General features: G+C 43.1%; 1 protein-coding gene across 2 annotated transcripts in view; it reads left to right on the top strand.

The window, feature by feature from the left end:
- Positions 1-24711, top strand: part of NCKAP1 (NCK associated protein 1) — a 156759-nt gene that overhangs the window by 21176 nt on the left and 110872 nt on the right. The window contains exons 2-7 of one of the 2 annotated variants that reach the window (XM_069733249.1): positions 7959-7976; positions 12403-12513; positions 17381-17473; positions 22131-22187; positions 22975-23117; positions 23914-24004. In XM_069733249.1, coding sequence (XP_069589350.1) covers positions 7959-7976; positions 12403-12513; positions 17381-17473; positions 22131-22187; positions 22975-23117; positions 23914-24004 — 513 coding nt within the window. The remainder of the gene's footprint in view (positions 1-7958; positions 7977-12402; positions 12514-17380; positions 17474-22130; positions 22188-22974; positions 23118-23913; positions 24005-24711) is intronic. The other variant, XM_069733250.1, reaches the window with a different exon arrangement.

Genomic DNA, 24711 nt, shown 5'->3' with positions numbered 1-24711 from the left:
GCCCAGTTCTGTTGGCTGCAGCGGTCAGGTGATTGGAACGGGACACCGTCTGAGGCATATCCGGGTGACTGGCTGCAGCGGTCAAGTGACTGGAACGTGCAATCAGAGTTGAGTGACCAAAAAACAGGATAAATATATATACAAGAAGGGGTGCACTAATTTGGAAAAATGAATGAAAAGAAGGGGGGGGTGCTCTACCTAGTCTATACATGACAAATACGGTACATAAACAAGAGAAAAAGATAGACCAATTGGGGTGGGCACAACCACAAGTATGTAAATATCAAGAAAATCCTTTATTATCACCTCACAAAATTACATAAAAACATTTAAAATGCATGACAAAGCAAGAGATCACACCCACTCATGGGTTAAAGTCAAACCCTGAGCCCAAAAACAATTGGCATAACGATGTAAATGAATAAAAGAGAGAAAATAGCATATGGACAGCACTGCCCCAACTAAATCCATAATCTTCAGGAAAGCCGGTACTAAAAAGCTATATCATGTCAGCAACAGCCATGGCAAAAAAGATATCGGGTGCAAAACCATGAAATAACATACGTGTCCCAGGTAGCAACAGAAAAAAAGCAGGATGCACTCACCAATCTTCAAAGTAGCAAATTTTATTGAGTCTTCACAATTAAAACTTCATGGCCGGGGGAGAAGAAAAGGAGCTCATGCGAGCAGGGGAGACGACGGCCGTTTCGCGCGGTCCTTGCGCTTCAACGGGTCTACATGTTTTTTTTCTTTTGCTACCTGTAACGCTGTAAATAACATGAACAATATTGTATATGCAGTTACATACTAGACCCCATGTGCACCATGGGTCCCTCACACCCCCCCTCTTTCCAGGGCTATCATACCCGGCTTTCCCCTTTGGGAACTTTATTTTCTTGAGCCTTATATTGGGCCGTTTCGGTGCACGCCTATGGATTGTTTGGCTCATTCAGTGGCCATAAGTACACGGGACTCTGGACCATGATTTTGCTATCCGGCAACATTCAGGTTGTATTCTGCTGGACCATATTGTTGAGTCTTTGCTATCTACTCCACAGGTCCTTCTCAAAAAATTAGCATATAGTGTTAAATTTCATTATTTACCATAATGTAATGATTACAATTAAACTTTCATATATTATAGATTCATTATCCACCAACTGAAATTTGTCAGGTCTTTTATTGTTTTAATACTGATGATTTTGGCATACAACTCCTGATAACCCAAAAAACCTGTCTCAATAAATTAGCATATCAAGAAAAGGTTCTCTAAACGACCTATTACCCTAATCTTCTGAATCAACTAATTAACTCTAAACACATGCAAAAGCTACCTGAGGCTTTTATAAACTCCCTACCTGGTTCATTACTCAAAACCCCCATCATGGGTAAGACTAGCGACCTGACAGATGTCAAGAAGGCCATCATTGACACCCTCAAGCAAGAGGGTAAGACCCAGAAAGAAATTTCTCAACAAATAGGCTGTTCCCAGAGTGCTGTATCAAGGCACCTCAATGGTAAGTCTGTTGGAAGGAAACAATGTGGCAGAAAACGCTGTACAACGAGAAGAGGAGACCGGACCCTGAGGAAGATTGTGGAGAAGGACCAATTCCAGACCTTGGGGAACCTGAGGAAGCAGTGGACTGAGTCTGGTGTGGAAACATCCAGAGCCACCGTGCACAGGCGTGTGCAGGAAATGGGCTACAGGTGCCGCATTCCCCAGGTAAAGCCACTTTTGAGCTACAGAGAAGCAGCACTGGACTGTTGCTAAGTGGTCCCAAGTACTTTTTTCTGATGAAAGCAAATTTTGCATGTCATTCGGAAATCAAGGTGCCAGAGTCTGGAGGAAGACTGGGGAGAAGGAAATGCCAAAATGCCTGAAGTCCAGTGTCAAGTACCCACAGTCAGTGATGGTGTGGGGTGCCATGTCAGCTGCTGGTGTTGGTCCACTGTGTTTCATCAAGGGCAGGGTCAATGCAGCTATCAGGAGATTTTGGAGCACTTCATGCTTCCATCGGCTGAAATGCTTTATGGAGATGAAGATTTCATTTTTCAGCACGACCTGGCACCTGCTCACAGTGCCAAAACCACTGGTAAATGGTTTACTGACCATGGTATTACTGTGCTCAATTGGCCTGCCAACTCTCCTGACCTGAACCCCATAGAGAATCTGTGGGATATTGTGAAGAGAAAGTTGAGAGATGCAAGACCCAACACTCTGGATGAGCTTAAGGCCGCTATTGAAGCATCCTGGGCCTCCATAACATCTCAGCAGTGTCACAGGCTGATTGCCTCCATGCCACGCCGCATTGAAGCAGTCATTTCTGCCAAAGGATTCCCGACCAAGTATTGAGTGCATAACTGAACATTATTATTTGTTGGTTTTTTTGTTTTATTAAAAAACACTTTTATTTGATTGGATGGGTGAAATATGCTAATTTATTGAGACAGGTTTTTTGGGTTATCAGGAGTTGTATGCCAAAATCATCAGTATTAAAACAATAAAAGACCTGACAAATTTCAGTTGGTGGATAATGAATCTATAATATATGAAAGTTTAATTGTAATCATTACATTATGGTAAATAATGAAATTTAACACTATATGCTAATTTTTTGAGAAGGACCTGTATATCATATTTTTGATATGTCCAGAGTGCCCCCCCCCTCTTCTTAATAAGTAGGGTTATTCAATTTCTATGGGCCGCTGACATATAAGCCTCTGCCTGGGCAGAATATTGACATTATTTGGATTGATATGTTGATTCACATGGCGTCTAGTATGTAACTGCATATACAATATTGTTCATGTTATTTATATCGTTACTCCGTTTTTGGGCTATCTTTTTCTCTTGTTTATATACCAATAAACAGGACATCATTGCTTCCTTCCCTGTGGTGCTCAGGTCCTGGATCCACAAGGGTTAAGTGGAGGAAGATTACCCGGACAAATATTTTAAGCCGTAACGTAGCGCATTATTCGGATGCTACATTCGTAATTTAGTTATGTTTATCACCTCGGAGGAACATGATTCCAGTTTTACCGGGTGCTGTGTGGGCCGATGTCAGACTCGGGGGAAGGGAGTGTCTGTATTTCTACAGGAGAAGCAGTTCCTCGGCATTGATGGGTGTTACATGAAATATCTGATGCATGGACTATTGGATGTGAGCGCAGAGCAGGAAATGTTGTCATCGACACAGCTGCTCTGTGGGTCAGTACAGTAACATGTTTCCTAACCTGTCTAGTTGGAGAAAGGTCACTTGTCCCTGCCGATGATAACATTGATGTCTCCTCGATATACATTAACCAGCCGCTGCACCAAGGAATTCTCCATAGGTCATCTATCTACATATAGCTATTCTTTCTTTCTTGCTATGGTCAATATCTCCACAGTCCAGAAATATTGGGCCTAAAATTATCAGCCTGTCAGACAAAAAGCTATCCCGCCGTCATAGCAGTCAGTCACATGGCTGGTTCATTTTTTGGAATTGCATCGTAAAATGACCACTGGATTCTGATTCTCTGCCAAAATCAGCATTCCCGATAAATAGCTTTGGGCAGACTGTGCATACCAAGCTAGTGAAGGGTTCTTTGAACAATCCCAATTCTTTAGAAGGGTACATTGAGAATAAGTTAATCACAAGCTGTCTCCATCCTGCCAGCTACAATGATCAGCTGTAATCGGTGGGAAAACTGCCAAAAAGTCTTCAGTTTTTTCCTACTGCAGAACCTCAAGCGAAATGAAATACTGCCGTGTGAACATGGCCTTAGTGGTTTATTAAGTTGGGTTCTCAAAAGTGGACAACCCCTTTGATTTAAAAAATCTGCCACAGATTTCCCTCCATGTTACGGGGAAGACTCATAAAGCAGTTCTGCAGTGTGAGGATATCAGCCTTATGGTGGCCATACACATTAGATGGCAGTGTGAGAATATCAGCCTTATGGTGGCCATACACATTAGATGGCAGTGTGAGGATATTAGCCTTATGGTGGCCATACACATTAGATGGCAGTGTGAGGATATCAGCCTTATGGAGGCCATACACATTAGATGGTAGTGTGAGGATATCAGCCCTATGGTGGCCATACATATTAGATGGCAGTGTGAGGATATCAGTCTTATGGTGGCCATACATATTAGATGGCAGAGTGAGGATATCAGCCTTATGGTGGCCATACACATTAGATGGCTATTCAGCTGAAGGCCATCTTGGCTGTCTCTCCCATACATAGGAGTGCTCGTTCCTCCGAGCACTCCTGTACTCTGTGAGATTGTCAAGTTGGCCGACGTCTTATCTCACAGAGAACAATGCGATCAGCAATCAGACATGCCCAATTGACCTCACTCCTGACCATCACTGGTCGGCTCTCGCACACATTGAACCATTGGCCAAACCAGTCGTGATCTGCAGGCTTGGTGGACATAGGCCATATGTGTACGGCCGGCTTTACAGCTAAGCTTCCCAGACCGTTGTGTGTATGACGTTGCGATGGGGGTGGTTGTTGGAGATGATTGTGGTCAGGCCTGAGACTTTAGGATTTATTTTTAGGCTTTGTGTGTATTTTGGTATACAGGTGAGAATCCGCTTGGGCAGTGGGTGGGGAAGATATATATTTTTCTCATCTACATGTAAGGCTATAATACCTTTATTAAGTATTTGATGAACCTGCTGTAGATACTGTACATGTATTATGTTATTTCTAATACCCCTCGTATTTTCAGGAAATAATGACACACAGGGTGCAGGAGATGACACTTGTAGGACTCATTATGTCTGCTTGTTATGTTTATTGTGTAGTTTTTGACTACCGTAACTTGATTGTATTATTTTTGTGTTGTGGGAGGGAATTGTATTAGAAAACTGTTTTGTTCCTATTTCTGCTGTAGTGTATCCACCATAAAGGCACTCTAACCCAGATATGCAGTAATCATCCTGATAATATTCTGTGTATTTTGTAACTGGTGATTTATAACCTGACTTTCTGCACTGTCTCTTCTTTTTGTTCTTTTCTGTCAACATCACAAGTACATTGAGACCTCCAAAATTAGGACTGGGCTAATACAATTCCCCGGAATATTCTGCTGGCATCGGACCTCAGCAGATCGTCACTGATGGCCTTTGTGGAACGCGTCTGCGTGCCTGGTGACTAATGTGCACACTATTCACAAGTACACTGAATACAATCGGATGGGGGAATGAAAAAATGGATGTTATGTACTGTGAAGAGTAGAGGTTCCATCGGACCAGGATTTTTTTTCCCAAGCCTTTTTCCTCGATTTGTTAATCACTGCCTTTATCAAATGCCTGGATGTTTACTGGGGGATCCGCTGCCTAAATCCAAGGCTGACCCTCTGAGCCATGCTGCGGCTGTGCCGTGGATCTGCATGCAGATTAGCCCCATTGTCATTCAGTGCGGCTAATACACAGCTTTTTCATGAAAACAGTCATCATCCTCATGGGGGCAACGTCTTGCATAGCAGTTCATCTGTGGCCATAAACATGGTCGCCACGCTGTTTGGTGCGTTTTTCAATATTTTGGTTGGTAGTTTTGATTTATGCTGTATCCACACATCCATAGTACACATCCTAGTGCTGTCCCTTTTTTTTTTTTCTCTGGCGCAATGACTGTAGAGCTTCATTGATCCATATACACATCCGTGTCATGAGATTCAGAGCGTGTCCTGTTCTCTACAGATGAGCGGTTCAGGTTGTGGGACTCCAGATCAGTGTCCAGTGACGTAGTCCCTGGCAGATAGGCGTGAGTCCGTGGACATTTTCACCTCCCCATCATGGCTGTTGGTTAGCCGGGACTAGTGCAACTCATCTATGTGTCACATTGCACTAATTAGACCTCTTTCACACTTGCGTCGTTTGGCATCCGTCGTTTTGGGAAAAAAGCGGATCCTGCAAATGTGCCCGCAGAATTCGTTTTTTTTCCCATAGACTTGTATTGCCGACGGACGGCCACACGCCACGTCCGTCGTGCACTGGATCCGTCGTGTTTTGGCGGACCGTTGCCACAAAAAAGTTCAATGTAACGTTTCGTCGCATCCGCCATTTCCTACCGCGCACGTGCGGCCGGAACGCCGCCCCCTCCGCCCCGGGACTTTACAATGGGCAGTGGATGCGTTGAAAAACTGCATCCGCTGCCCATGTCGTGCATTATTTTCACAACGTGCGTCGGTACGTGGCGCGGACGCATTACGACGACCCCGTACCGACGCAAGTGTGAAAGTAGCCTTACGTTGCTTCAGTCCAAATCAAATTATGTCCCGGGAACATTGGAAGGTAAGAGATGTGCAGGACTGCTGTCTAGCTACCAGGTACCAGTGACCTGGATGCCGGATAAGTCATGCGTACCGATCCACTCAGCTATACTGTATTCATCTGTTTTGTGGATCTTACTCTGCCATTAAAGGCTATGAGGAGTTGTATAAAGGTTCATACAGACAAACAACGTATAAATCGGATGTGAGCTGTCCGACTGATCAGATATCACACGGACAACGCACTGACCCATGTTATTAGTTTCTTCTGAGTATCTGATGGGAATAGCCCATTCAAGTCTATGGGTGTGTGTGTGTGTTTTTTTTTTGTTTTTTGTTTTTTTTTTCCCATGCAGAATATCCGAGTGGCATCTTGATCATGTTCACTTTTTATGTACATCCATGGAAACGGACTTTAGATATGTTCACACCGATCACCGACGAAACGTAAGAAATAGACACACAGATCACACACGTAACGTAAGAAATGGACGCACAGATCACACACGTAACGTAAGAAATGGACGCACAGATCACACACGTAACGTAAGAAATGGACGCACGGATGGTACACACATGAAAATCGTCAAGAGTTTTCTGGCTGAAACTCGGATGATCTTTCATACTCTCGTCTGCAGCCCACCTAAAACAAATGAAATGGCAACATGTTATATACTTCAGTGCTTGCTCCATCTGTGTTATCCACTCTGTCAATGGATAAAAAAAAAAGGTTAGTCCAAAAACGAGAAAAAGGTGGCATTCACCATCCGGTATACATTCTTTTATTTAGTGTCCATGACAGCGGGAGAGGAGCGTATACCTTCTGTGGATGATGGCCGTTTCGTGCTAGCTGTGCTTCCACGGTTCCTATGCTGTCTTCCACAGAAGGTATCCACTCCTCTCCCGCTGTTCCCGTGTCATTGACTAAATAAAGGCATGTTTACCGGATGGTGAGTGCCACCTTTTTCTCTGTTTTTGGACTATAAGGGATTTTTTTTTTTTGGTGTGCACCCGGATTCCCTCAGTTGTCTGGTGTCCAGCCTTCACCCAGGTAGATAACCACAGAAGTAAGTGCTGGCAATACACCTCTTTTTAAACAAAAAAAAAGTTCAGTTTACCTACTTCAGTATTTTATAAATGGATGGGTGAAAGAAAATCTTTTACGTGGGTGTAAAAATGAATATGGATTTATGATAGTCGTATTAAACTTGTATTTACCCCCCAAAACATGTAACAAATCACGAGTAGACCTTTAATGGCCATTCATCATCTATAATGGCTTGAAAACTGCGCCATGCAGCACGTCGGTGTGGATTGTGTCCGTGTCTTGGCCACAGCCAATATGTGGGGCTATAACCTCTCTCGCACAAAAATCCACTCTGATTTTTTTTTCCCGCAGCTCGTGATTTGGGTTGATTACACCCCTCCATGGGAGGTAGATGTGATGGATTCCCTGTGGAAATCGGTCATGTTGTAAACTTGGTGATCCATCTCTGGTTGTGCCAAGACCCTGCTGCACTATTCTTTTTTCCTCCTCTGTACTGGCCATGTGGATGGTTGCATTGTCAGGGTTAGAGTGCCTTTATGTGATGTTTTCTGTGTGCTCCTCGTTGTTCCGATATTGCATGTTTCGCTTGCTATACAATGTCTCTATGTAATTCTCTCTCTCTTTATTTAAATGCTTTCCCAGCAAGGACAAGTTTGGAAGGTTTGCATTGCTTTTCACCTTCCCTTTGCCTTTTTTAGAAACAGTTTCTTACACCTTGACTTTTCTTTCTGTAATCTTTACAGCATGGCCCAAAAGATCAATGAGAAAAATAGTTACGGTATTAGCATTTCTTCCTAGGACGGCTGCCCTGTGCCACGGAGCATGCAGAGACCGGTGGCATATACTGTAGCGCCTCTTTATAGCGTTTTTTTTTTTATTAGTGATGCCTGTAGACCAGATATTTTGCAACCCTTGTTCCTCACTTTTCAGATATACGTGATGAACTTTCCCAGCATGCCTAAACACAATTCTACCGTTTTGGTGCATATGAATACCGTAATATGCGCTAATCTGCACAGTCCCTTCCCCTGCTACCTCCCACACTTCCTTGCTTACCGTTCCCCCAATTACGGAAGTGCCTTTTTGGAATACTGTTCCCCATGCTGCTAAGACCTCCAGATAAAGAGACCCTAGTCTTGTGACGATTTAGACCGTTGTGTCGGGCCACTCATGGTGAGTTCCAGTGGTACTAGGACCGTGGTTTTGGTGGCCTGTAGCTAAACTTGAAAAATTCAGGTAAGGGAATAAGGAAAAAAAGAGGAAGATGATCCATTTCTCAAATGACAATATTACGGTACCTTTTAGGATGTACTGCTTTACCTCTAAAAAACGTCATTAATAAAACCTAACCCTAGTTTATAATGAGATGACTATTTCTGCTGCCTTATCGGAAGTGTAGCCATAAAAGGATCGGTCGACTGGTATAGATATAGCAGTGTGAATTCATTATCACAAAGCATTACAGTAGCCTACAGCTTTAAAGGGAGCCTGTCGCCCCAAAACTCAAATTTAGACATTCACATCAGGGACTTGGCTCTATAAAAATCATACTTGTGTTGTAGATTTTAGTAATTTTGTACTGTATAAAAAAGCTGAAGGGAAATTGAAGGGGCTTTAGTTCACCTTTGTCGTAACCCATGGCTTAGTACACCATTCCGCTCCCTCAATTACCATTCTCTGTTCTTCTTATGGTGATTAATGTCACTCACATGTCATCACTGCCTGATCTAAATACTCAGCCGGGCGCACACTGACACTGCAGGGATCGAGAACGCACACTGTCGGTGAGTTCAGACGCACTCTAATCTCTTCTGTGTATAGCGGCCGATTGCTGCACACAGGAGCACAAAGCAGTAGGTGGCCGTTGGTGACAGGAGAGGGCAATGAGACCTTTCTGACTTGCAGGGAGCGAGCACTTGCACACAGTGTCAGCGTGCGTGCGTGCACTTTCTCATCTCCCTTTCCTGTCGGCATCAGCCGCCCGCCGCTTAGTGATCATGTGTGTAGCTACTGGCTGCCCCACACTATGGGGATGAGAACGCACCTGCACACACAACGACACTGTGTATGAGCTCTTGCCTCCTTCGGAGTCAGTATGTTGAAGACTGGGGATTTATATCTGGCAAATCTCCAAAGTGACCGCAGTCAATCACCATGATAGGAGATGCAGAGGATGGTAATTGAGGGGATGAAATGATGCACCAAAGCCTCCTCATTTACATATCTCATAAAACTATTTCTATAAAGCAAAATGAGTAAAATGTAGAGTACAAGAATTTATATAGGGGCAGAGTCCTTGATATGAATGTCTGGGGTGACAGCTCTGTTCAGTTCCTTTCACACTAGCGTCGGTACGGGGCCGTCGCCATGCGTCGGCCCGACGTACCGACGCAAAATGCGAAAAAAACCAACGTGGGCAGCGGATGCAGTTTTACAACGCATCCGCTGCCCCATTGTAAGGTCCGGGGAGGAGAGGGCGGAGTTCCGGCAGCGCATGCACGGTCGGAAATGGCGGACTTGACGCACCAAAAAACATTACATGGAATGTTTTTTTGTGCCTACGGTCCGCCAAAACACGACGCATCCGTCGTATGACGGATGCGACGTGTGGCCATACGTCGCAATGCGTCGCTAATGAAAGTCTATGGAGAAAAAACACATCCTGCGGGCAAATTTGCAGGATGCGTTTTTACTCTAAAACGACGCATTGCGACGGACGTCAAAAAACGCTAGTGTGAAAGTAGCCTTTAAGGCCTCCGTTATATGGACGGATTTCCACATATACCAGTTTTGCCCACAAAAGGACCACATTCTGCTAGTCAGGAAGAGGGATAATTGTTCAATAAATAGAACAGTGGGTCTGGTTCTCTGAACATATGAGAGTATAATGGTGGAATATACTTCTAATCGAGCCTGCGTAGCCCAGGCAGGCCTACATTTGGTTCCTTGATTCTTACACATTGATTAAAAAGCCTCCCCCTCCGCACCGTACATGTCTATAATGTATGGGCCGGGGTTACACCGAGCAGTTGACTAGCTGCCTCGCGCCTTCTAGTCCTGTAGTGATAACGCTGATATTATTGAAACGGCACACAGTTTAGTAAGTGACACCCCCCCTTCCTGTAATCAGGCTCTCTGCCCCCACATCATGCAGCTTTCAGATTACATGGCAAAAGCCTCCTGACAGATTCTTTATAAAAATCCAGCTAGAAGTGCTAGGCGGTCATCTTGTACGTTGCTTATGTTTGCTGCAAGTCTGCATGTAAAAACAACAAAAAACAATTGTCAAGTGTACAGATCTGTTACTGCTTGTCTTTCCCATTATGCATGGGGCAAAAAGTGGCAGAAGAGCTGCATGGAACAGTTAGTGATGAGCGAACGTGCTCCGATAAGGAGTTATCCGGGTGCTCGAAAATTGTTGACTCCCCGCGCCTCCATGTCTCACCGCTGTTTGACGGCTGCAACACAGGCAGGGATTGCCTAACAAACAGGTAATCAATCCCTGCATGTGAGGCGGCTGTCAGACAGCGGTGAGACATGGAGGCGTGGGGACTCAAATATATTATCTGAGCACGCCGAAGACCCTCTGTTAGCACCCGAGCATGCCCAGATAACGCCTCATCCAGCACGTTCACTCATCACTAGCTGTTATGCAATTTTCTCAAAACATTTCGATTAACATTAAATGATTCGATTGATTTCATTCAGTTGTATAAATTTAGTTGCTACAGGAGAATGCAATAAATAAGCCCCCCCGGGGGGATAAGATACAATAAGTCTCATGAGGGGAAAAACAAAAATCACTCCAAACGTAAAATTTCATGGTAATTTACCAACAACATGGAAATCCAAAAACTAGAAGAAAGGAAAGCATCCAAATCCTGTCTCATGTAAAATAACCCATAGCTCTAAACTTTTGGGCTAAAAAGTTCTAACTTCTAACCTGAGAGGATGTCCTTATCAATATGGCTACGCGTCTTAAGACGGATCTTCATACAGATTATTATCCAGTATATTTATACAAAGTATTGCCCCCAAACAACTCTCAAACTCTAAACTTTCTCCATGATGTAACCCATCCATCATTAGGTAGGTTAATATTTTGAGACCCCAATTTAGGAGCCAAATTTCTTCCCTATCATTAAGAATCACCCCCAAAAAGTTAGTCATCAGTAACCAGTATTGACCCACGTGGATTTTAGCCCTTGATATCTAAGGAAGTTCTTCTTGAGGTCCTCCTGGTCTCAAGGATTTTTCCACCATTGATGGTGTTTCACGACTCTTTGGAGAACCAAGCCATCTTTTGATCAATAAGGATTTTTTTTCCAGAGTTCTTTTTATTGAAACCTTGGAGAACTTAATATTTAATATTTCTGTATTCACAATGCTTTGAGGAACTTTTTTCTTAACTTGCATGTCAAAAAGATGAGAGGCGAGGCCGGTGACTCCTCCGGATGAGTAGCTTGGCCCAGTGGCTGGAGTTCTTCTTTAAGGCAGCAGAAATGGATATTTTCATCTCTTATTATAACCTAAGTGATCGGTGACAAACATCTCGGCATCTTCATGTCTTGTGCATCATGCAATCGTCCATGTTTGTTTTTTGTTTGTTTTTTTTCCTTTAGATTATTACATACTGTTGATAAAAACTTTTGCCTTAGTTTTTATTACAGTCTTCTGATAACACAATCATTGCCAGAGAAGTTTAGTTAATTTCTAGCAAAGCAAACCATTCTTTTCTCCTTTTATCACCCATCGACCAGTTTTGTTATAGCTGTTGATCTCTCTACCTCAATATTTTTTTTCTTTTCTTATTTTGTAGATCTATATTTTAATTTGCTTTTTAGGTTTTGAGCTTTCCACGCCGCTTTAAACATTCCATACATTTGTACCTTATTCTTTTCTTTAGGAGTTTTTTTTTTATTATTTCTTTTTTACTTTTGTTCATTCTTGTTTCCAGCTCTGACAACTTTTTTTTTTTTCTCATTTCACTCTGAAACAAAAAAACTTTCCGAAAATCATGCAGTTTAATGAAAGGGGAAAAAAAACAAACATTTTTCTAATTTGTTTTTAATTAATTTTTCGCTAGGCATGTGGCGATCCCAAAGCAAAGCCTTCATACCTGATCGACAAAAACTTAGAATCTGCCGTCAAGTTTATTGTTCGGAAGTTTCCTGCAGTTGAAACCCGCAATAACAATGTAAGTAAATTTGACTCTAATACGTTTTGCAATGCATTCACAAAGTTCTATTTACCAAGTAATTCTGTCTGGAAATATTATTGGTGGGGGTCCCGAGAACTTGGTGATCAAATCCAGTTTTCAGTTTTGGGAAAAATGAAGAACACACTCTGCTTCCACACGATCCATTGTCTATGTGACTGCTGGAGAAAGACGAGTACAACGCTCGACTATTTCTCACCGTGCCGTAGACGATGAATGAAGCGGAGGTCTAGCATGCGCATCTCCACTCTGTGGATCCGTTCTTGGAGTTCCTCAGCCCAATTCTCTGTGTCGTTGGTGGTCCCAATGGTCAGACCTCCAGCGATCAGCAAGTTATTCCCTATCCTCAGGACTTGTTAGTTTTCTGGAAAAAAAAAAACCCTTTAAGAACTGGTAGTTTATAAACTCCCAGCACTGGGGCGTTAATTTGAGGTGAGTTTCCCTCTTTAGCATAGTGAAAGCTTTAGAATGCATACATCACAACCTAGACGTGCAGAATGGGTGCCTTCTGGTTATAGGGGTCTTCAAGAGTACCGGTCAGCAGATTTCACATTCCATAATACATAGATTTCCTAGGTCTTATTATTGAAATAAATATTAAAATGGCAGAATACTCCTTTTTTAATGTTTGTTCATCTGATATTAAAATTTAGCATTTTCTAAGACCAATTCGAGCTGCCCCCCTACTAGTCATTCTGCCTCGCTTTCTCAAAGTCAGTTCAACTGTCTCATCAGGTCTAAGAAATCTAATAATGTGTAATTTGTATTGTGAGATCTGGTCTTTTTTTTTTGTGGCAAAGGCTGAGATTACATCACTTTAAAAACCTGAATTTAGCCTTTACCCCAGGAAAAGTTCTTGGCACATATATGCCAGATATAGTTATAAAACCCGACAGGCCAAAACCTTGTCCTTTTGACCTCTGAGTCCGGTATATGACTATATGCTTTTATACATTTGTCTTATTTAGTCTTTTTTTCTCTTTTCTTTTCCACCTGTTTAGGGTTTTTCTTTATAAACTGTATGAAATAACTAAAACTGAAAAAAAAAGCCCAGTGAAGAAAAGAAGAATATAAATTGGCCTCCTTTAGGGAGGACCTATTACCAGGTCAAAGCTAACCAGTTTTAGCTGTTCCCGCTGCTCCCCTGAGTATTCCACCTTGGTTTTTTAGTATCCGCTGTCCGGTTCCAGAGATGTGAGCACGTGTTATGTAGTGGCGACTTTTATGGTCTTTAAGCGGGGGCGGTGCTACTGGATTCTTTGGGGGCGTGTCAATCCCATTATGCATAATTACCCTGTGAGACACGCCCTCTTGCCAAAGACCATAAAAGGTCTATATTCTCCAAATCCATTCGATTGATTTAAAGTAAATGTAAAAAGTGTGGGAGCAGCAGGGCTAAAATAAGTGGCCCATTTTTGACCCGCTCACAGTTCCTCTTTATAACAAGTGTTTTTAGAAGCCATATTTTTAATTAGTGCCTGGTTTGCTGAAATGATCCCGTTGTATTAGATGAACTTTCCTATGTAAGTGCCGAGTCCTTCACACATCATTCCTAGGATAGCCCGACAAGATCGTACAAGTCTTGCCTAAGAAAGGAAGGTAGATCTGCCAGCATGGATGACTCTTCATGAATTGTATCCCACCGGAGACTGCTCAGACTCTTTCATAGGTTCTTATTTGGACAGAGAAATTGGGACGACTTATTGCATTCTAGTCCTTTCATGCCACACCGCAGCGTTCTTACCTATGGTAGCCATTCAGTGCAGATTAATGGCCCAACACACAGGGATGAGTCACAGGCTGAGGATTACGGGAGCCGCACAGCTGGTTAGACCTGTTATTTGGGGCCATACCTGCCCAGGTACGTTAATGTAAGACTGCTATCCAGGAAGCGGCCGGCTACGCGCTGCCGCAGTGCACACTCGGGTGTGGTGTTTGCCTTACTTATCAGGAGGCTTGTTGAGCAGCGGACACGTGAAATCTGCATTGTGTGCGCCCATGTTATGTGCAGGCCTCGTCCTATGATGAGCACTACGTCTGGAGCTGGATAGAAGGAAGTGTATTTTATGGATCAAAGGTGGACGCTGTTCCGGCAGAAATATTCTAAATACTCTTAGAATCTCAACGCTCTCCACCGGTCTGTTTTAAGAATTAGTCCCAAAGAAATGAAAATTCTGAGATTTGTTTTTGTACCCTTCCTTCTATAATGTATACCTAAATTGACAACTGGGAGTTCCCATCCTCCCCTTGTGCCCTTACAGTTTAGTACTGCCAGCCCTGATTGGACAATGTCAGACTGTGCAGGGGCACACCCAAGACTGGTAACACCCAGTTGTCAGTTTATTCATACATTTCTAATGTGGGAAAACAGAGGACTAGAAGAACCCAAAGTTGTAAGAAAAGATACCTTTTTCTTGACTAACTGAAAAAAAACTGTATCAGCCATGAAGTACAGTAGCTCAAGTTTTATTATTTTTTACGTCCTCTTTAAGGCATTTTTTTCCCCAGTTCATAAATTGGGACTTATTCTTTGAATTGCTCAGATTTTCCGATGCGTTTCTTCTACCATAATCTATTTCCATTTCTCACCATTCTCTTTGGGGTTCATAAAAAAATTAGGTGACAGGGGCCCAAAAATGGGGATTATCTAATGTTGGCGCTGCGCTAAATGACTTCTATTTGTAGTCTGTTACCATGTATAGAGTTCAGCAAATTGATTTCCAGGGGCCGTTTCTGCCGGACGAGAACATTGAGCGTCCCACGATCTGTGACATCCCTGGTGCCTTTTCTGATTGGTTGGATATGTTTAACGTAGGGTTTTTGCAAAGTTGCTTAATTTTTTTTAAGCTTGGGTTGATTAACACAGCGAACGATTTAAGTCAAGCATTCAATGACCATAAATTGATTCTCGTTACTCAGTTTACTAGCCTAAAGGATGATTTCATCTCTGCAAATGATCACCAATCTGTATCGTAGATAATAACTTGCTGAGCATCATCAGGGGCCCCCCATCTCCTGATGTGCCCAGGATTGATGGCCGTCCATGCGTGCAAATATATTCTATGGGACTGATTCCTTTGAATTGGCACATTTATAATGCTTCCTTCTTTTTCTTATGCCTATGTGCCTTGAAACTAGATTTACAGATGGCCAAACTTGTATCTGAGGCTGGCATCTGAATGAGGAGATGACTATTGCCCCATTCATTGCCGCCTGTCCCAGCGGTCGGCCGGTGACTAGCGATGAGGAGCGGCTCCAGCCTTGCCTGACAATACTTCTGTGTTTTAGTTCAGTTACTATCGAGCGCCGGGGGATTTTGCCTAATTACACAGCTCACTTAAGAAACAGATAGCACATATATTAGATGTCTGGGTCTTTTGGAATATAGAACCCCAAGAACATGAAAATGAAACAATTGGTAAATCTTAAGTAGGATTGTAGCTGCTCGACAGTCTTGGGTCGTCTTTGGTAGATTTTTTTCTTTTCAGCGGTGACCTAATGTTGACAGTGTACATCATGGCTGCAGCTAATCATTGATCACAGTAGTTTGTGCTATCTACCACCTCCAAGCCGCAAACCTTTTATTGATTGGCTGCAGCGTTGATGTGAGCTGTCAGTGACATCACTGCTGCAGCCAAAACACTGACTTTAGCAGAGTAGCATTCAGCCCGCGCTAGACAGGTAACAGGTTTTCTAGTCCTCTAGTGATGACCTCCTGCTGATAAAACAGTTATTCTATGCACACTGCCCAGTAAGTGACACATGGCTGGAATAAGGGGCTCTGCCCCCTCATCTTGATTAGGTGGCAAAAAACACGTGACAGATTCCTTTCAAAGGCTACGTTCAGATTAGTGTTGCGCGCCGCTGCGTCGGCGACGCAACGCACGACGCACGAAAAAACGCATGCAAACGCACGCAAAAGCGCTGCGTTTTGCGACGCGTGCGTCGTTTTTTAAACGAAATCGGACGCAAGAAAAATGCAACTTGTTGCATTTTCTTGCGTCCGACGCTAGCGTCAAAAACGACGCACGTGTCGGAAAACGCAACAAGAAAAACGCATGCGTCCCCCATGTAAAACATAGGGGCGCATGACGCGTGCGTCGCCGCTGCGTTTCCCGACGCAGCGTCGGGAAACGCTAATCTGAACGTAGCCAAAGAGAGGAATTCTTTCCTACAGATGATGTAAGTTTATGGTCTATTTCCCACCAGTGCTAACATTGCATACAATCCAGATCCGCTCCATCCATTACTTTCATGAAGAATCTTCCTGCTTTGCTTTACTGTCCATGGCCTCATTGTGTGTTCACATTTCCTGTGTAGATGAATCTTAACTCTCTAATATCTCTCTATGCTTTTCTCATTATTCTCTCGTGTCTAACAAGTGTTTTGCTTTTTTTTTTTTTCTCTTGATTTTTGTTGCTTTTGTCATATTGTGATGATCTAGTTCTAGATCCTTTTACTGTATTTTATGTTTGTATCTGCATTTATTTTGCATGCGTAACGTGGCTTTGCCTGGATATTCTGTTTGGTAAGTTCAGAATTTTACGTGTCTTTTGCTTCTACCTCTCAGGATGCTTTGCTCTATCTCTCTAGTGACTCAGCTTTGTCCTTTTTAAGACCGTTCCTTTTTTTTGTTTCTTCCATTCTCTGCATTGAACACACTACCTAACAGTCTCTAATTAAACATATAAGCCTTGTATGTCCCTAGTTGGTTGGTGAGTATGGTATCGGACTTCTAGGGTTTACCAAGCTGCGAGTCGGAGGCTGTCTGATTAGGATGTCTCATTGTGATGTCATGCCGCGAATATCAGATATAGACTGAATATTTGTATTCCGAATTTTACAGCAACAGCTTGCACAACTCCAAAAAGAGAAGTCTGAGATTCTGAAAAATTTGGCACTTTACTACTTCACTTTTGTGGATGTTATGGAATTTAAGGTAAGTGTCGCCTTCGTCTCCTACTTAATAGCAGTGTCTCTTGTTATGGATCCTATTATCAGATGTGGGGTAATCTAGTTCCCTGAATCAAAGGAAATTTGCCACCAGAAAGTGACCTATTGTTCAACCCAAAAGCGACCCAAAGCTGTACATTTACAGCACTTGATCCTGGGCTTTAGCCCCATCCCATTGTAAATTTACAGAATAGAGTTTATAGGGAATCTGTAAGCAGGTTTTTGCTATGTAATCTGAAGACAGCAGGAGATAGAGGCTAAAACACAGAATTCAGGGATGTGTCACTTGTCAAAGTGTGTGCTGTTGTTTACTAACTGTGAAGGATTTATCACTAAGAGGTTAATATTGCCGGACTACGCACCATCCTGTGATAAGCACCTCCTTGTCTATGGATTTTGTACACAGCCTTGTGTGGGTGGGGTTAACTTTCTCATCTACGCCCCATCCTGTGATAAGCAGCTCACTGTCTATGCACTATGTACATAGAGCCTGCTGTGGGCGGGGTTAGCTTTCTCAGCTACGCCCCATCCTGTGATAAGCAGCTCACTGTCTATGCACTATGTACACAGAGTGCCTGGTGTGGGCGGGGTTAGCTTTCTCAGCTACACCCTATCCTGTGATAAGCACCTCACTGTCTATATACTATGTACACAGAGAGCCTGGTGTGGGCGGGGGTTAGCTTTTTCAGCTATGCCCCATCCTGTGATAAGCACCTTACTGTCTATGCACTATGTACATAGAGCCTGATGTGGGCGGGGTTAGCTTTCTCAGCTACGCCCCATCCTATGATAAGCAGCTTACTGTCTATGCACTATGTACATAGAGAGCCTGGTGTGGGTTGTGTTATCTTTCTCAGCTCTGCTTTATTCTAAATCTAAAAGCTGTGATTGTGTCAGAACGGCTGCACCCAGTAATCTAAGCGATACGTCCTTGGATACAGTTCCTCTTTGCCTACATTACGCTGCTCTCAGATGAGAAGGCAAAAACCTGCTGACAGATTCCCTTTAAACTCCTGCATCATTACAGGAGTAGGTCCGTACTCAGCTGGGGACCACCAAGGAGAAGATAGAAGTGTTTTGTTTTTTTTTGTTTTATTTTGTACTTTCTCTTTTGCCGGCCACGAAGCGCTCTGCAAATGCTGTCCAACAAACAGCTTTGCATGGCTGATGCTTCTGAAAGAACCTGGCGATCATATGATTGCCAGCCAGGTCTCTGCTTGGCATGAGGGTATGTTCACACGTAGAAAGATCCTCTGTGGATTTTTCCGCAGCGGATTTGATAAATCCGCAGTACAAAACCGCTGTGGTTTTTCCTGCGGATTTATCGCGTTTTCTATTGCGGATTCCGCTGCGGTTTTACATCTGCAGTTTTCTATTAAAGCAGGTGTAAAAAACGCTGCGGATTCTTCTCAAAGAATTGACATGCTGCGGAAAATAAAACGTTGCGTTTCCGCGCGTTTTTTTCCGCAGCATGGGCACAGCGTTTTTTGTTTCCCATAGGTTTACATTGTACTGTAAATTCATGGGGAACTGCTGCGAATCCGCAGCTGCGGAAACTCTGCGGATCCGCAGCAAAATCCGCAACGTGTGCACATACCCTAACAGACCTGCTGGGTAATAGAAAGCCCAGATCTCCACTGACTTCTCTCATCTGTACTGAGCTGTTCTCCATGGATGCTCATATTATATTTGAAAAAGTGAGCAATAAATAGTAAACCTTTTTCCAGAGAATTTTTTATGATCTTTTATGAGAAATACAAATTAAAAAAATCTTTTGAAGAGGGTATGCAGTACTGTGCAAAAGTTGTAGGCTGGTGTGAAAAAAATGGTGCAAAGTAAAAATGCTTTAAAAAAATAGAAGTGTTAATAGTTTATTTTGAGCAATTAACAAAATGCAAAATGAATGAACCAAAGAGAAATCAGATCAATATTCATCCTTTGAGTGAAAAACAACATAATTTCTTCTAATTAACACTCGCTCACAGTTTTTGAAGGAACTCTGAAGGGAGGTTGTTCCAAACATCTTGGCGCACTAACCACATATCTTCTGTGCATGTCACTTATGCAAATCCTTCTGCTTGTTCATGTAATCCCCCACAGACTCAATGATGCTGATATCGGGGCTCTGTGGGCGCCATATCATCACTTCCAGGACTCTTTTTGTTCTACTTTATTCTGAAGATAGTTCTTACTAATATTGGCTGCATGTTTGAGGTTGTTGTTTTGCTGCAAATTTGGAGCAAATGATATGCCCCTCTGATAGTATTGTATGATAGATAAGTATCTACCTGCAGTTCTCAGCAGTGAGGACTCCATTTATTCTTAACCAAATCCCCAATTCCTTTTGCTTAAATGCAGTCCCAAACTTGCAAGTAACCTCCACCATGCTTCACTGTTGCCTGCAGACTCTCATTACTGTACTGCTGTCCAAATCCTTGGCTAATATATTGCCTTCTGTTACAGCCACATTTGAAATTTTGACTGATCAGTAGTAATGAGCGAGTGCACTCGTTGCTCGGGTTTTCCCAAACACGCTTGGGGGGTCTCCGAGTATTTGTCAGTGCTCAGAGATTTAGTTTTTGTTGAGGCAGCTTAATGATTTACGGCTGCTTAGCAGCCTGAGTACATGTGGGGGTTGCTAGGGAATCCCCACATGTATTCAAGCTGTCTAACAGCCTCAAATCATGCAGCGGCAACGAAAACTAAATCTCAGCGCACTCACAAATACTTGGAGATCACCCGAGCGTGCTCGGGGAAAAACCGAGCAACGAGTACACTCGCTCATCACTACTGATCAGTTGAGCAGAGCATCTTGAAACCCCAGTCTGCTTTCAAAATCTTTGCCTGGTAGAGACCTTGCTGATGCAGTATAACTACCTTGTGTCTTGTTGCTTTGCTCAGCCTTGCCATGATGTAACACCTGTGACATGACTGTCTTCCACAACCTCACCTTTGCAGCAGAGTTTGGCTGTTCCTCACACTTTTTTAAAGGGAGCCTGTCAGTTCAAACCAGGCACAGGTGCTCTGAAAACCCTTTGCTTGGTCAAACATTAAAATGCAGCTTTTCACCTACTTGTTTTTTGGCTGTCTCCACTTCTTCCCCCTCCCTTAACCCTTGTCTTTCTTGATTGACAGTTTTGGGTTTATAGAGCCAGAGAAGGGTGAAGATAGATGGAAAACAAGCAGGTGGGAAGTTGCAGTTAAAGGGACTCTGTCAGCACAGGATGACTGTTCAACTACTTCCCGCCACTCGGTGCTTCATGGCGGGGCCAATCATGTATACACACCTTCCCATCTGCTTGGGTTTCCCCTCTTTCCACCCTCTTCTTTGATTGACAGTTCTGGTTTCATAGGGCTGGAGAAGGGTGAAGGTAGAGGGAAAACAAGCAGGTGGGACGTTGTATGTAAATGATTGGCCCCGCCATGGTGCACCAAGCTCCTGTGCGTTGTTTGAACAGTCATTCTGTGCTGACACTCCCTTTAAATGTTTGGATGATTGCCTTTACTTGGCTTGAACATATCTTTTGCTGCTAACAGACTTCCTTTTCGCCTTTTACACCTCTGAATGCTTCAGTTATTGACTGTTTCACCCTATATATGAAATTGATGATTATTGCCTGTTTGGTCTAATTGGTTACTCATACATCTAACTATATAATCCTTTTTAAAAGTAAATTATTAACACTTCTACGGCTGAAAGCATTCCTACTTTGCATCATTTTATATATACTTTATAATAAACTGTACATTATATGCATTTTGCTGATTCCTACTGGTAAGGTGATATGTTGGGATATGCCTTTTTGTAGCTAATCGACATACTTATTTCTTAATTGAGCATTACAATTAATAGTGAGAACCTTTATCTTCAGCCTGTTGGTTCTGTCCTCCACAACAGTCACAGCCGCTCATGTGACCCTTGGGAAAATAAATTTCCCACCCCTGGTCTAATGCATCCAAAAGTGAAATAACAGAAGAAAATGCGCCTTAATTGGTCTGAAATCTGTGTACAAACCCAGCAGTAAAGCTCAGTATGGTATGGTTGCTGTATGTCTTCGAGCAGCCAGCTCCTGAATAGTCCGCCTCATTTACCTTTTAATCCTTAAAGAAACAATCCTCCCATCAAAGTTTTTATCCTCTTAATTGCTCATTTTGCCTTTCTACCCAGATAATTCTTCCCTTTTTTTCTGTTCTATATAGAAACTGAAATCTCTTGTCTCTGCATTTATCATCCCCATTAACTCCTGACCCAGCTGCTCCCTCCTCCTCCTCCTGCCAAGGACTTTTGCAGTGACTCATGACTCACACAGGGAAAATTGACCTCTTGTTTCTACATAGAGCTTTTGAAAGTTGCACCTAGTCAGTTATTAATCACGTGATGTCATAGACCTAATGGAAAAGAGAGTAATTATCTGGGTAGAAAGGCAAAATGAGCAATTGTAAGTACACAGTGCTATATAATATGATGACGGCGATATATTAAGAGGATAACAACTGATGGGAGGAGGAGAAGGGCTTCGGTAACATGTTGTTTAGTCACTTGTTGCTGTAATTTAGTTGTGTCCGTTTCTGTAGTAGTGATGATTCCAGGTTTCCTACATTTACTGTGGATTGGACTGTAAATGTGTATTGTTAATTTTCAGGATCACGTGTGTGAGCTGCTTAACACTATTGACGTGTGTCAAGTTTTCTTTGATATTGTAAGTATAAATGTTTTTAGATGTTGTGCTACACTGTATGAGCAAGCCTTGCACTCTGTTATTAGCAGAGCTTTGGTGACTTTAAAGCACTACGCACCTTGATAGTGACCCTGCTTTGTAACTTTGTGATCTCCTCTTTGTGATTGTGACTGTGGTTCACTCAATTCTTCCACAATGGTGGAATATTTAGGAGGGAAGAAATGTCCTGAGCTGTGGCAGGACCACACTGGCATCAGTGAGCAAAATAGTTTAACTCCTCAGTGGAGCCATTAGCTTTAGGTGCATGGATTTATCATTACAAACTGAGGCTATGTTCACATGTCGCATTTTTGCTGCATTTTTTTTTTTTTTTTTTTACAATAGTTTTTACTGCAAAAAATGCAGCGCTTTGCTGTCCCAGCAAAGTGATTGGGATTTCTGAAATCTCACGCACATGTTGCAGATTTGAAGCAGTTTCATGTTGTTGTCTTTTTTTGCGTTTTTGCCGCTTTTTCACCCATTCTAATGAATGGGAAAAAGTGGCAAAAACTGATGTGTTTTATGCAGCTTTTTTTCCTGCTATCACATTTGCACCTGATTTCTCTGCAACAAATCCTGAACGTGTGAACATAGCCTAAGATTAGATTTCTCCTGCCTATGTTACTAGGGGTGTATCCGTGTAGTGGATACCCTGCAGTATTCGCCCCCCAGACACCAGGGAACGTTCACACTTATGCATCATGGAGCCCCTCTTTTAGTTTATCTTGGGGTTCATATGGATACTAACTGCTTATATTCCATTTTGCAGACTGTCAACTTTGATTTAACCAAGAACTACTTAGATTTGATCATAACCTACACTACACTAATGATAATGCTGTCTCGGATTGAAGAAAGGAAAGCAATTATAGGACTGTACAACTACTCTCACGAAATGACTCACGGAGCCAGGTAGGTGTGTCTGAGAAGGCCTTTCTTAAGATGTTCTGTATGCTTTGCCCTGTGTATTTAGGGACAAAGTGGAGTCTGTTCTATTTTAAAGGGAACCTGTCACCCCCAAAATCGATGGTGAGGTAAGCTCACAGTCATCGGGCTTATCTACAGCATTCTGTAATGCTGTAGATAAGACGCCGATGTATCCTGAAAGATGAGAAAAAGACGTTAGTTTATACTCACCCAGGGGAGGTCCCGCTCCGATGGGCATCGTGGTCCGGGTCCAGAGCCTTCCATCTTCATTCCATGACGTCCTCTTCTGGTCTTCACGCCGCGGCTCCGGCACAGGCGTACTTTGTCTGACTTGTTGAGGGCAGAGCAAAGTACTGCAGTGCGCAGGCGGAAAGGTCAGAGAGGCCCTGCGCACTGCAGTACTTTGCTCTACCCTCAACAGGACAGACAAAGTACGCCTGCGCCGGAGCTTCGGCGTGAAGACCAGAAGAGGACGTCAGGGAATGAAGATAGGAGGCGCATGAGCGGACCTGAGACACCCATTTAACCAGACCGCAGCGGGACCGCCCCAGGGTGAGTATAATCTAACCTCTATTTCTTCTCTTTCAGGTAACATCGGGGGCTTATCTACAGCATTACAGAATGCTGTAGCTAAGCCCCTGATCACGGTGGGCTTACCTCACCATCGATTTTGGGGGTGACAGGTTCCCTTTAACATTTAATAGGAGCTCTGGTTATAGTTTTTAATGCAGCCATATTTGAGATATCACGCTATATTCTTTTCCGTGTCATCCTTTTTTAGTGATCGAGAATATCCACGACTTGGACAGATGATCGTAGATTATGAAAATCCTCTAAAAAAGATGATGGAAGAATTTGTACCCCACAGTAAGGTTAGTACAATTTGGTTAAACGCTGAATCTTGGCTCTGTGCATTAAAATGTTCTCGTATGCCTGTTAATGCATGTTGCCCATGAACGAATGCCTATCGATAAGGATCGGTGGAACCCCGGCGCAGTCCTGAGACGTGAGGATCATAACTACAGGACAGCGTGGTCTCTACATATTTGAGTAATGTCAGCCGAACCTTGCCATAGCCTAATGTGTATGGGGGCGCCGGCCGACTAATAATTGGGTGAGATTTCAATTAATCATGTCCGATTTCAGATTGCCGATCACATTGTTCTCACGGGTCGAAGCCGCCAGCTGAGATGTCATTTGGTATCTTTCTATTAGAGAGTACCGAGGTGCTCGGTTGAACTAGCGCTCCTGTGTATGGAATAGGTGACGGAGATGGCTCTCGCCTGAAGGATTGGCCGAAGTATCGTTCAGACAACAGCTATCTAATGTGTACGGTCAGCCAAGGAACAAAATGGCAAATGTCACTGGCAAACTGGGAGTGAGACTGTGGTAAAAGACATTAAATGGAATATTTTACCTACAAAAATGTTATTTACCTGCAGGGATTGGGGTAATCTGCAGATAAATAGTATTGAAATCCTATTTAGCCAGCTTACTGGAGCAGCCGCTACAGGGAGAATATGAAGTCTTTTGCTCTCTTCCAGATGTCCGGCAAGCGGCTATAGTCTCCGTTTACTAC

The sequence above is a fragment of the Ranitomeya imitator genome, chromosome 7, assembly GCF_032444005.1.
Source record: "Ranitomeya imitator isolate aRanImi1 chromosome 7, aRanImi1.pri, whole genome shotgun sequence".
Taxonomy (NCBI): Eukaryota; Metazoa; Chordata; class Amphibia; order Anura; family Dendrobatidae; genus Ranitomeya; species Ranitomeya imitator.
The sequence above is the reverse complement of the archived record's forward strand: the minus strand, read 5'-3'. Positions and strand labels throughout refer to the sequence as shown.